This window comes from Silurus aristotelis (assembly GCF_946808225.1).
Source record: "Silurus aristotelis genome assembly, chromosome: 21".
Classification (NCBI taxonomy): Eukaryota; Metazoa; Chordata; class Actinopteri; order Siluriformes; family Siluridae; genus Silurus; species Silurus aristotelis.
In genome coordinates, this window is record NC_139594.1 from 14,463,938 (window position 1) to 14,478,343 (window position 14,406).

General features: G+C 34.8%; 1 protein-coding gene across 4 annotated transcripts in view; it reads right to left on the reverse strand.

Annotated features, from left to right (window-relative positions):
- Positions 1-14,197, reverse strand: part of LOC310716403 (antigen WC1.1-like) — a 149,595-nt gene extending 135,398 nt beyond the window's left edge. The window contains exons 1-12 of one of the 4 annotated variants that reach the window (XM_083523637.1): positions 14,117-14,197; positions 11,394-11,475; positions 7,528-7,806; positions 7,140-7,415; positions 6,735-7,049; positions 3,718-4,029; positions 3,366-3,425; positions 3,120-3,254; positions 2,679-2,792; positions 2,454-2,573; positions 1,751-1,825; positions 372-446 (exon numbers count right to left, since the gene is read on the reverse strand). In XM_083523637.1, the coding sequence (XP_083379763.1) occupies positions 372-446; positions 1,751-1,825; positions 2,454-2,573; positions 2,679-2,792; positions 3,120-3,254; positions 3,366-3,425; positions 3,718-4,029; positions 6,735-7,049; positions 7,140-7,415; positions 7,528-7,806; positions 11,394-11,445 (1,813 nt within the window). In that variant the 5' untranslated portion in view covers positions 11,446-11,475; positions 14,117-14,197. Of the gene's footprint in view, positions 1-371; positions 447-623; positions 1,826-2,453; positions 2,574-2,678; positions 2,793-3,119; positions 3,255-3,365; positions 3,426-3,717; positions 4,030-6,734; positions 7,050-7,139; positions 7,416-7,527; positions 7,807-11,393; positions 11,549-14,116 lie in introns of those variants that run through there. The other 3 variants (XM_083523636.1, XM_083523635.1, XR_014530566.1) reach the window with 3 other exon arrangements.
- Between the last annotated feature and the right edge of the window lie 209 nt (positions 14,198-14,406).

Sequence of the window (14,406 nt, forward strand, 5' to 3'; positions counted from 1 at the left end):
GGTGTTCATTGTGTTCTTTAATAAATACGTGTTAACTTGTATGCATTAAATCATAATCAGTGGCAAAGTGCTGTTATATCTGGGGTATATTAAAATAATCAAGCAAGAAAGTTTTCACTTGTGGAAAGTTTAAGTAGAATGTCTTTTTTTTTGCAACAGTTTTGGAAAATTGTATCCTATAGTCATGCGTTACAAATATTTATTGACAGAGTTCAACAGTTGATGTCCACGCTAAGTGTGCAAGCTACAGATTCACTGGATAAAAATGAAGTTTTGTAGAAGAAAGTAAGAACTGGAATACTTTCTTTATTGATATTTAAATGTTAGTATTTAAGTAAGCTTTAAAAAAGGCACCAAAAATGAACACTTACCACTGGGATTGGCAGAGAGGCGCTGGAATGCGTCCACAGGGGCTTGCAGGTATCCTTGATTTGCAGCAGCTGCGTCTAAATGTGTACAGCAATACATGTTTTATACAAACACACACACACACACACCTATATGAGTGTAAAACCATAATAATTATATATATATATATATATATATATATATATATATATATATATATAGTACCTGTCAAACGTTTGGAAACACCTGACCAAAAAATTTATAAATGTGCAGATGTTCAAATTTATTTATAGTGACAAATCCTCAGTCAGCATGGATAACATCTTACACACACTAGGATACACACTCTTGGCATTCAGACAGTTTCAGCTGAAATACTTTGTCATGCCTCTGAAAACCTGCCACAGATACTCTTCGCTAGTTGGATGTTTTTTTCTGCTGTTATAATCCAGTTCATCTCTGAGCAGTTCAATAGGATTTAATGCAGTGACTGAGCAGGCCAATTCACGTCATTGTCTTGTTGTATAGTGAAGTTGGTTCCAACTAGCTGCAGACCAAACAAATTTGCATTGCTTTGGAGTATGGAATGGCAGCCATGTTAGATCAGTATTTCTTTCAAATGGAATAATTCTCCAAACCCAAACTATTAAGCTTCTACCTCCATGTTCGACTGTGGGTGTGAAGCAGTCTGATAACGTCTTCTCTTCTGCTCTGTTAGAACCAAAAATTTTAAGTTTGGACTCATTTGTCCGCAGAACTGTCTTTCAGTTATTCACTGTCCAATTTATTTTTGCCTTTTACCTAGTTTGTGACAAATAAACAATTTTAAATAAAACAGTGTTTCCAAACATTAGGTATTATTGAATTTTATTATTTTATTGAATATTTATTTGATCTGTTCTTCACAACTCTGTCTAGTAATAATAGTCAGTCTACTTCTCTCCACCTCTTGTGATCTCTGTGTGCTTTCCTGAAACTAGCAAAATGCAGATTTTCAATTTCAAACAAACTAAAACCAAGCATGTTTGCATTCAGCATTTCAATTCTTTTTCCACCTGAGTTAGTTTATTGAAAGGACTCAGATGACTAAAGCAGTAAGACAGTCAAGTTTCATTCTATTAAAATTAAACTGTCAAGAGGCTGGTGCTTTCCATTGAGTAATCTTTTGATTTACACCTAAAAAAAAAACAAAGACAGGAAGAAGCAGAAAGAATCAAATAGGTTTCAGGTGTGGCTAAGTATTACCCAATTTCAACTATTTATTATCTTTGTTTTATCAGTTATACTAGTAATGTATTTATACTCTGCCTTTGTCATCAGAAAGGTTTGTAGCAAATAAAATATTGAGAAGGAATCTGCAACAAGAATCATATTATCATAGCGACAGTATGCATACACTCACCCTCCTCAGCCACACTTTGTAGATTTGGGCCATTTATAGCATGATTCCGATCATCTGCATTGTATCGCATGGAGTCTGCAATGGAGAATATATTATAAGAATCTTAACACAGAAATCAACCTAACTCAGAAATAAACTGGTGACCCTGTAGCTGTGAACTAGCAATATTCTAAACTACAACACCAAAACAATATACTTTATGCCAAACATATAGCAGGCCAATTCCATAGCAGTGTAACTACGGCATTGGGTTGCTAGTTGCACCCTCCGCCTTTTGCAGCCAGGCTTGGGACCATCCATGGCAGAGTACTTTATTCCCATTTCCACAATTTAGCACCCATGGGGGTTAAAAGTTCAAGCCTGGTATGGCAAGGACTCGAGTCCACAACCCTCGGATCCAAAGTCCAATGCCCTTAAGCATTATTCTACCACCTCCCCCTCCACAATATAATAATAATATAAATGCAAAGTCAGTGCACATGTTTTAATCTCGGTCTGGCAAAGTCTGAGTTTAAGTAGATAACCATTTTGTTATTGAGTGTCTGATTATAGTGATAGTAATCAGAATCTTAGTTAGGACCTATAGAAGAAGAGCATTTTAGAAGAAATGTAAGTAAAAGAGGAATCTGTTGAGAATAAATTTTACATTATTGTGAATTGTCTGTTTGTTTCATGTTCTTCCAATAGCTTGGTATAAACTTACTTCGGAAAGTCGACAGGGTGAAATCACCGTTTGGGACACTGTCGTTGGTTTCATAATCTGTATCATAGGAAGCACTCTCAACACTATTCTGAGTCCACATTGGTGGAGGCATTGTTGGACCTGTATAAAATAAAAAGCACACATTCACGATCACTGTTCTGTTTCTATCACCAGTTAAACAAATATCATTTAATCTTTCTCATTTCAGGTGTTGTGTACACTAACCAGAGTTGCTGTCATTATTGGTTACTTTAACTAGGTGGATTGAATTTCTATAGCTATTCTCTTCAGCTGCTGTGGAGGTTTGTAGATTGGCAAATCTCTGCTGAACTTGAAGAGCTGTGAGAGACGGTAAACCCCAAGAAGAGCATGAGTAACATGCTAGATTTATAAACAAATGATCATGAACCAATAATAGAGCAGTTGAACATGCTATGAGGAGAGCACTAACTGACTTATTCTATATTCACAAGCTGGCAAACATCTGCGATCAGGTAATATGAATTCATCTGTTCCACTTACAGAGGGCCAATTATGTGACTGGGGCACAAACAAAATATTTAAAGACAGAAGACTTTGAAGCAGGGGATGCTCACACTATTCAATTGTCTAGTCACTTACTGAAGTAATTTGGCATCTTAAAATGCTGTTTGGATTTATACCTACCTTTACGTTTCTTTTTTGAACAGCAACATATGATGATATTTGAGACAATTGTAATCAAGAGAATGAAGGATAGTACAATGCAGGCCAGTAATTCAGGAGACCAGACCATTACAGGTGCTTCTGCAGTGGTTTGCACTAAGAATAGAAAAATATGTATGTGAAGTAGGCCAAATTGTCTGTTTTATTTAATCCATATACTGTAACATAGTTTTAAAATCTTAAAAGGTGCAAAAAAAGGATACTTACCTGTTGATACCATGGTTGTAGGTACAGCTGAAGTGGTAGGCTCAGGTAGTCCAAGAGAATCTAAAAGAGGCATCCTAGTTAAGAATAATATATGCTCATACCCGAACACAAAAAACTTTAAATCACTAGTTCATGTGCACTACTGAATGTGACAGAATGACCAATTGACAGAATTTTTAGAGCTGAACGAAGACCTGAGAACCCAGAGGAAACCCATGAGGGCTTAAAGAATACTGAGAGCATGCAAAACTCCTAAATTCCAGGGCCTATCGCCTAACCTTGTCAAATTCTTATTCTATTTATTATATATAAAAATAAATTAATGCTTGATTAATGCTTGAACTTTACTTACAGCTGCATATCAGTCCTGCGGCGTTTGAGTTGCATAAACTAAGTTTAGTGGCATCTATTTCTTTACACTTCCACAGGGTATCATATACTGTTGAGCACTGGTAAAACCAACGTGTTCCATTTGTGTGGTTAAAGCGTGGATTAAAGGATGTATATTTTTTAGGTTTTCCACAGCCGAGCATTGCACAAGCCATGATTGACTCCTCTTCTTCCCAGCAATCTTCACACACCGTACCCCACGAACCATTCCGATGGATTTCCACTCTGCCTGAGCAATTGTCCTTTCCACCAGTAAGTCTTAGAGCCTTATATTCTTTAAAAAAATTAACAGAAAACAGACAAAAAAAACAATGAATGCCTGAATGAAAATGATTAATTGGTATCTGATTAATATATCAAACAGAAAGATGCAAAAGTTATGTTGTCAAGGTAATACAAAAGTCATACAGAACCCCAGAACGAAGCAACACAACAACGGGCTTGGCATACTTCATGTTGCCAAAGAGGGTCATTTGAACCAACTTTGCAGGCTTTTATTGGAATATATATATATGGTGAGTAAAATTTGTCAAAAAAGAAAAAAAAATTTGAAGAATTAAAAACTGCATTACTGCATGGATGATTATTTTTCAGCAAATAGGTAGGAGCCTCCCATTGAATCATTACTGCATGGATGATTATGTTTCAGCAAATAGGTAGGAGCCTCCCATTGAATAATTACTGCATGGATGATTATGTTTCAGCTGGCAACCCTACCTCATGCAGTGAGTAGCTTCTTATTTAATAAACAACCATGTCGGTACACACATTCTGTAGTTGTGGAAAAGATGTTAATCTCTTTCAGGAGTTTGAAAATATTGGCATGAATCAAGTAAATAAAACATCTAGGGAGATTGCTGAAACTACTAAACTTGGGTTAAGAACTGTCCAATGCATTATTAAAAACTGGAGGGATAGTGGGGAACCATCATCTTCAAAAAAGAAATGTGGTTGGAAAAATCTTTTGGAAGAACGTGATCAGCGATCACTTAAAGGTTGGTGAAATTAAATCGTTAAAAAAAAAACAACAACAGCAGATCTCACGGCTAGGTTTATTAGTGAAATTAAGAGCATTGTACAATGTGAAAGGAACTCAAGGGATTGGGACCAAACCATTGTGTAGCTTTAAGAAAAACCACTTATCACTGAGGCAAATCGGAATTTTTTTTTTAATTTGCTAGGAAGCATAAAGATTGGACTCTGGAGCAATGGAAGAAGGTTATGTGGTCTGATGAGTCCAGATTTGCCCTGTTCCAAATTGATGGGAGCATCAGGATAAGAAGAGAGGCGGATGAACTGATGCACCCATCATGCCTAGTGCCTACCGTACAAGCCTTTGAGGGCAGTGCTATGATCTGGGGTTGCTGCAGTGCGTCAGGTCTCGGTTCAGCAATGTTATGTGCCCAAACAATGAGATCAGCTGACTACCTGAATATACTGAATGACCAGGTTATTCTATCAATGGATATTTTTCTTCCTGATGCCACAAGCATATTCCAAGATGTCAATGCCAGGATTAATTGGCCTTAAATTGTGAGAGTGGTTCAGGGAGTATGAGACATAATTTTCACACATGGATTGGCCACCACAGAGTCCAGACCTTAAAGGCATTAAAAATCTTTGGGATGTGCTATGTGCTATGCAGCTGTTCAACTCTTCCATCATCAATACCAGATCTTGGTGAGAAATTACTGCAACACTGGGTGGGAATAAACGTTGTGACATTGCAGAATCTTTATTGAAACAATGCCACTGCGAATCTGTGCCATAATCAAAGCTAAAGGCGGTACAATGAATTATTAGTGTGAGTGTATATTGTTTTGTCATAATTCCGATGTGCAGTATTAATATACAAAAGATTCAACCAATTAATAATATATAATTGAGCTAAAAATTAGGATAAAAATATTGAATAAGAAGGTGTCCAAACATATGACTGGTAGTACATATACTAAAGAATAATAATTTATTCAAATCATTTTTATAGCTGGGAGCCAGAATTTGGATGAGATGAGATGAGATGAGCCTAGCATTCACATTTATGCTCGCATTTACGACTTTTGGCAGACACCCTTATCTTGTCAGCATGTAGCTGGCGGTCTGCCACATAAGTGTGTGAACCCACTCACAGAGACACACTAGGAGCCTGTGAGTGGTATTTTATTGTACAGTTCCAAAGACAAAGTATAAGACAAAACAAAACAAAAAATCTCAAGAAAGCAGAGTCCACAAAAATACAATCCAGAATTGCAGAGAGAAAACAAAAGTCGACAAAACCGCAAACTGAAAGCACATGCTATAAAAACCAGCAAGAGGAAAAACTAAATACAACCTCAAAAGAAAATGTAACTGCGACTCCAAAGGAGAAAGCCTAAATGGTCCAAAAAAAAAAAAAGAAACATAGGTCTTGAGGAATCAGGGCAAAAAATTTAAAACAGGGACAAACATGGGGAGAGACAGAGCGTGGAAAAAAAAAGTGAGAAAACACAGGCGTTATAAAAAAAAAGGAAAGGCAAAAGACTAGGAGAGCCAATTATGAAAAAACACACGAACAGGATTACCAGGTATCAGGAAAGTCAATGAACGGGCAAGAGGCAAGCACAAGGGGAACTGTTAAGACACCACTTAAACAAGTCCCAGCTGGAAACTGTTTGTGTTGATTGGGCAACCAACCAGACGCCATCTTGTGCTGAGAACTAAAACGCATGGTGGGCGTTACCTGGTAAATCCTCCGTAGCCTGGCAAATCTAGTCTCTATCAAAAAGTCTTCAGAAATAGAATGGTGTATGGGAATTTAGGAAGGTTGAAAAGAACTTGTATCATGTAGAGGAGGTTTAATGAATAATTTGTAAAAATCTGTCTTTAATGATCACAAATTTAGCATGTTCATTTGTAAAGTTTGTCCAATGGTATCATATTTTTCATGAAAGTCAGAAGGCTTTATCTTTACTTTACATGTGTGAAGGCTTTCTGACATACCTGAACAGACCACTCCTGCATCTTCTTTATGTCCACAGTCATGACCTTCTCTTACTGCAGGACACTCCCACAAGCTCCTCTCCTGTCCTGTACAGTTCAGTTCATCCATCAGAATGGGACCTTTACCCTGACTATAAGGTCCATTCTGCCCACTAACAGAGATTGCATATCCACAGCTGAGCTGAGCACAGACCACGTCTGCGTCCTGTTTATCCCACTCATCATCACACACCGTGCCCCATTGTCCAGCACTCCACAGCTCCACCCGGCCAGCACACTTATGGCTACCTCCTGACAATCTGACTTTGTGGTTGCCTGCAGTAATAGATGTAAATCTTTTCATTTCCTTGTCCCAGAATTACACATTTAGTAGAAAATTATGAATGCCCATATTTCAGAACTTACCACAAATGACTTTGGAAATGTTTAGGCAGTCATTTCTGACCACTGTGGAACAGTTCCACAAATAAGAGTTGTGGAAGACACAATCGGTTAGACAAGAACTGTTGGGTGAAGCTATTGTGTTGTTCTGGGCAAAGGCTTCACCACAGTTGAAGTTCTGACATATTTCATTGGACAGTCTGAGCATGGATTCCCTCGTCAGACTAACTGCTGATTTAGACGATAGAGTCATTATGTTCCAGATGCAGGGATGATTTGTTGGGGTTACGTAAGGAGCATCTGGTGGAGATAATTTTAGCATTTATTATCTTCGTGGTATGAAGGAGTATGAATTACATGTTTAGAAGACAGCGGTGATATAAAATGAACATGAAGGATCTAAAAGACTTACCACAGACAACCTCTGACAGAATGCCACAGTCTGTACTATGAACCTCCGTACAGTTGATTAGTTGGTTATTGCTGTAGATGCAGCCTGTTAGACAGCTCGCATTTCCATGCACAGTGCTCGCATTTAGCTGGTGTACATGACCACAGCCGAGGGCCTGACAGATCCCATCGGCAAACGATGACAGGAACTGCTTTGTGAAAATAGCCAAACTCTGATCTTTTTCTGTAAAGTTCAAAGCCCAGGAGCACGGCGTAGAAGCCTGGTGTATGGACAGCTTTCCTGAGGAAAGAACAGGGAATGAAATAGTTGAAATTGTGTATAGTTACAAAACTAAAAATCAGGTTGAATAAAATACTAGTTACGTAATAGAGAAAGTATTTGTTTAATATTTAGAAAACCACCAAGTCATTCATATCATTGACTTTTTTGAGTCCCTGATCAGTTAAAAATAAAAAATCGACCAATCAAATTAATTAAACAAAGCAAAATCAGCAAAAGAATCCACAAGCGTTATTTCTTGAAATACTTATGTTCCTATATTATTTCTTTAAATTATAACATTTCCTTTGTCTTAGTTTTATTACTTGAAAATTACTTCTGTTTTGAAGTAAAATCTATTCAATCTAATAGACCTGAAATTACAAGTAAATTAAAACCCAATTAAAGATACAAAAAAATGCATTTGCAAAATTATAATAATAATATCACACACATTTAAATAAGTCTGCATTATAATTAATCTTATCGCAGACAGAGTATCACACTAAATATTCAGTTTATAATACATACCACACTTCCATAAGTTCTTTATAGAGCATGAAAAGGTCTTAAGTAATATTATAACGTTTTACTGACAAGTTTTAGGGTTTTTATGTTTCCTGCTCTATATCAGAGCCCAATCTATTTCCTGTGAAGGGCCAAAAATCTGACTTGATCCGAAAGGCCGTGCGTCGAAAGAAAATGTTGCATTATAATAAACTGTATTATATTATAAAATTGGTGTCATGGTTCCTCTCATTTATGATTTTAAAACATTCATTAACAAATAAACAGAACACATTACTTTGTGATTTGTTCATCTGATGCAGTTAATGCAGTTTTTTTATTTTTAAAGCTTTCAGTAAAACATATATAATACAGTAAAAACATAGAAACAATCCTATTTATAGTACATTGGAGTTCAATGCCTAATACAGCTATTCAAGCTATAAAAATTATTAGACATATGTTTGTAATATCAGTGACCTCTAAAAAATAGACATAAAATTGCTTCTTCTTTTTTTTTTCGAATTGGGACAAATTCAAATTTACTTACATTTTTCTTTTTTGCAGTTTAAAACTAAAACAAAATTTTGTATATTAATTGTTAAATTAGAAATGAAGTTCTGTGTCAATGACAAATATTCTCCCACTTTTTTCTTGGCATGGCGAGTCAATGCAAAGATCATCCTGTGCCATTTTTGGCCCACGGGCCCTAGTTTGGGCATCTTTACTCAATATGGTATAGTGACAATGACAGAATGTGATACACTTTGTGTGCCATCTTTTGAAATAAACATTAAATCAAATAAGTATTTGATATAAATGCTAATTTATAATCATAAAAAATCAATAAAGGGAGTTTAGCAATGCGGGGCATCTTTAGGAAATCCAGTGATGATAAATAGAATTTCTGAAAATGAAAAACTTTATCAGAATCAGGAAACACTTTGTTTGTACACTTAATGCATGGATATGTACCAGGGTGAGATTGGTTGCTGTAGACTTTTAATATACAAGTGTTGAAGATTAACTTGCAAAACACTGATCACAGTGGCACAAAACAGCACACAGACAAAGAGGCAGATTGTAAAACAGATGCTCTTATAAGCATAATTAATAGTCCATCTAAGTAATGCGCAGTCACTTTTAATTTTGAATTGCATTTTCACGTGTTGACAGCTCAAACTCGTTTTAAATCCATGCTACACTCTATGCAGTAAAGCGTCGATGATGCCTACAATTTGCCTTGTTGCTTTTGACAAAAAGGTTACAAGGGAAGTGCGATTGCACCTGCAGCTCATCAGAAAACGCATCTCTACACCACAACAACACCCCACATCCTGTCACATCCTGCATTACTTATCACTCAGTGAGAAACAATATTCAACAACAGTGCACTGAAATGCAATATATATAAACAACTTTATCTTACTATGTATAGCAGCCGCCAGACATTTTTTTTTTCTCCAAATATTCAGCTGAAATACTTTGCCATGCCTCTTGTAAAACTTGCTAAAGTTGTTCTTTGCTAGTTGGATATTTCTTTCAGTCCTTGTCATCCAGTTCATCACAGAATAGGCCAATAGGATTTAGGTGCAGTGACTGAGAAGGTCATATCATGATAGATAACACTCCAGCCCATTGCTTTCTTTCTAAATGACACTTACAGTGCTTGGATATATACTTCAGATCATTGTCTTTTTGTATGGCGAAGTTTCAATTAGCTGGAATCCTGTAAGAATTGCATGGTGTTGAATATGGAATGGTAGCCATGTTGGAATAAATCTCAATCTCCAAACTTTCCTTCTCCAAAATAACCCAAAACCATAAAGCTTCCACCTCCATGTTTGACTATAAGTCTGTAGTCTGCTGACATCCTCTCTTTTATTCTCCATCTTACAAGTTTTCCTGCAAAAAATGTACTATCTTCAAGTCATTCTTTGTCGCTATTTTGTGTTTTTGCCTTTTGCCTAGTTTGTTGCATGTAAACAAAAGAAACGTGCATGCAAAATTTTACTTAAAGTCTTCATTTTTATAAGAATATCACGTTATATTAACAATATAAATATCCTGGGTGTTTTTTTCATTCCAAACCTATGAAATCTACGACTATGTATCTATGAACTGCTTATAAAATTAATTCAGTTACGTTTTTAACATGTAGTCAGACTATTTTTATATACATGCCTAGATAATTCCCACATTACATGTGTGTTTCGGCCACTTTTGTCAAAAGCAAGACCACATTTACACCACCTTTCTAACCACTGGGCTACATGTTTCTCTCAAAATAGGGCACATCATTTACAACAACCAAACCCTTCAGGAACATGTCAACAATTATGTGATTAAGTGTGTTGAACGAGTGGAAACAGAACATTATGTTGATGATACAAGGATTGTACATGTTATCATTATATTATATTTAAAGAAGAAAAGGCAATGCTGTCTTGAAACATTATCAAACACTCCAATTAGCTGTTTACTAAAATGAAAAATAGAACTTGTCTTAGTTTTTTCATATGTTTCTAACATCTCCATCAGAATAATTAAACTGGTGATGCTCTTTAGTCCCTGACCTTGTGAGGTAACAAGAGGATGTGGTAATGATAGTGACTAGAGCACATGTCCTCGTGGACAATGGCTTCTCCCAAATACAGTGTGTATGTGCAAATAGCTTCAAGTGCATATAAGAAACTCGAAAACACTGGAACACATAACCATTTATGTGAAATTGTGCAATAGAATGAACTCTTAGTCAATAGAAATGAGATTTTCAGTAACATTATTTGCAATTCCTCAGGGTCATAAAAAATACACTTTCACATAGATACGAATAATTAAGATGAAACACCCAGTTACAAAATGAAATGAAACGCATACTATTTAAAATTAATTTGACTATCAATTTAAATATGTGATGACAAAAAAAAAAAAACATCAAAGGCAGATACAAAAAAGCTTTGAATGTGGGAAATTTAAAAAAGACTTGAACAATGGTGACAAAATAACACATTTAATTTGATTAGTTTTTTGTTATAAACATTACCAAGATCACATTTCATTTAGTTACACATGACATAGATAATGCATGAAGCACAAACCTTGAGTGAGAACTAGAGCCTGAAGCACCACGAGGATCTTAAAGACCTCCATTTTCAGTAAATGTGGGAGCAGACTTCACTCCTTTGAACAAAAAGAGTCATGACTGAGAATAAGATGAAGGTGAAATGAAAACAGAGATAACAATCTCCTCTCCTATGTTTAAGAAGGAAGCTGCCACCCCCCTTCCATTCTCGTAAATGTCATGTGAGGACGCAATAGTGGTATAAACAGTAAATGTTAATTGGATTATACAGTAAAATTAGTAGCACACTGCGTAAAATACATTAAAATAAATGACAAATATTCATTCATTAAGCACATATTACTTAAGGGTGAAAAGAGTACTTTAAGCTATTAAATAAGACTTTTTACAGCTGTAACTTTAAAATAAGAGTTATCAAAAGGCAAAAAAAAAAAAAAGAGGTTTTAAAGATTTTTACATGCTTTGTGAACAATTCATTTGTTACACACTTGCTGTTAAATTAACCTCCAGTAAACCTTCATACCCATACCATTTTATTGTTTTAACTTTGTCAGTATTGGGTAATATAAAATTATTATTATTATTATTATTATTATTATTATTATTATTATTATTATTATTATTATTATATAATGAATAATAATGAAATTATAATGTATTATGTGTGCATTAGCTTTACCGTCATTGACATAATGAACAGGCTGTCATCACAATAAAACAATACAAAATATAAATACATAAACATATGTAATTTTGAATAAAAGGTGTTTTTAGAATTTAGTGGCATGCAAAATACTGTGCCGTTCCAAAACACGATTTATATGAATAGTTATATTTCATGTAATTTCCAGTATTTATTGTAGCATCAATCTAAGTATTATTATTATTATTACTTATTTTTATTATTACCACTATTATTATTATTGTCATCATCATAATGCAGAGTTTACCAATACCTGATGACCATACTGTGCACAATCAGAGAGATAAATGTAGTGAGTGCTAGAAGTCACTGGAGATGTGTCTAATCATGTTGTGTCATCTAGTGTCAGCTTGAACCATTACGGCTGATTCATTAATAGTTGAATTTTTCAGATCCTGCTGGTAAAGTATAGAGTGACAAAGAGCATTTGTCACCCTCTTTTATTAAGCGGTAAGAAAGTTACTCTGTTATTATTCCATATTCTGGGAGGATCTGTTGAGACAACCTATAAAAACTATAATTTGGTAAAAGCTTTGATATGTGGGTAATTTGATAACCTTCTAAGTGTGTATTTGAGGAGGTAAATATATTAAATTATCCAAATACAGGATGCTGTAAAATCTATCAGCTCACACATAATATTAACTGTGAAGGTACTGAATAGTACTGAAAAATATCGTTCCTCCAAATATCAAACTACTATCCTATTTCCCAGATTTTACTTTAGGCCCTTTAACTTCACCGTGAGATTCTTAAATCCAAATGTAGATTTGTAGAATTCTTCCCCTTACAATTAAACTTTACAATTAGGCCCAACACCTTTTCAGATTCGCTGTTGTGCCAATGAGATGTAATTATATGGTACACTGCCATCTAGTGGTTATGATTCTACAACATTAATGAAGACAATTAAGTCAAACCTTCGAACATATAATACTTAAAAATGAAGTTCTCTAAATTTCACCATGGTTTAGTTTCGTTCTCAGTTTTAGTTTTTACTTGGGAACTCATTTTTAATTGTTTTATCTTATTTTAGTTAAAGAAACTGTCTCTCTCTCTCTCTCTCTCTCTCTCTCTCTCTCTTTCACACACACACACACACACACACACACACACACACACACACACACATATATATATATATATATATATATATATATATATATATATATATATATATATATATATATATATATATATATATTGTAATATATATATTGTAATCTCTAAGTCTATACAGTATATATATATATATATATATATATATATATATATATATATATATATATATATATATATATATATACTGTATAGACTTAGAGATTACAATTACCCCAAGTCGAGACATGGCCTAGCTAGGAGTCTTAAAGGATAGTGATCAGTATGGAGTAGTGTACTGTAATTTGTTACTAATTTAACAAATAGCTGTACATATTATAGCAAGACAAAGCAATTTGTAGAACCGTAATGTATAAACTTTGAAACACCAAAACACAAGAAACATTCGCTCTAACACAGAGACATCTGAACTCTGTACTCTGTGTACTCTGTACACTTCTATATATTTTTTATTTCTAATTTTTGTCGTATCACTATCGTTATTGTAAGATCAAAAAAATCGTAAGTCAATCCATCGTAACTCGGGGACTCTCTCTCTCTCTCTCTCTCTCTCTCTTTCTCTCTCTCTCTATACAGATATATACTATAACACTTAAGTTCATTTAATTTCCAATTTGTTAATTGTTCAATAATTATGATAATTATGATCTGTGTATGTATTATGTGTATTATAATATTTAATACCCACTAGACAAAATAATGTAAAGAGATAATGTACACACACACACACACACACACACACACATATGAGAACAATAATTATTTTTGCTAACCAGTTGCTTCTAAAGGTAGCTTACATGTGACATGTAATGTATAATAAAAAAACAGCTTCTTGTAAAATAAGGAAAGAATTACACCAAGAAGGTTAAATCATTAATTATATGTACAAATTTCTCTAATAGTATCTGCTTACTTACCAAAAGATATGTGCTGAATTTCACTCTTACACCAAATGTCCTGCTTCCTTATTCTTGGTCTAGTTTCCTTTCTTTCTCTTTGAACTTCCTAAAAAAAGATTTTTTTTTTACCCCTGATCAGACCATACTTTCTGTTCACTGTAACAGGTGGGAGAGGTATTCTGTATGCAGAGGGCTTTATTTATTAAATTAATGATAGCAGGGGATTGAAGGATTACAGGGGGAGTGGTGGCTCCAGCGGTTAAGGCGCTGGGTTGCCGATCGGAAGGTCTGGGGTTCAAGCCCCGGTA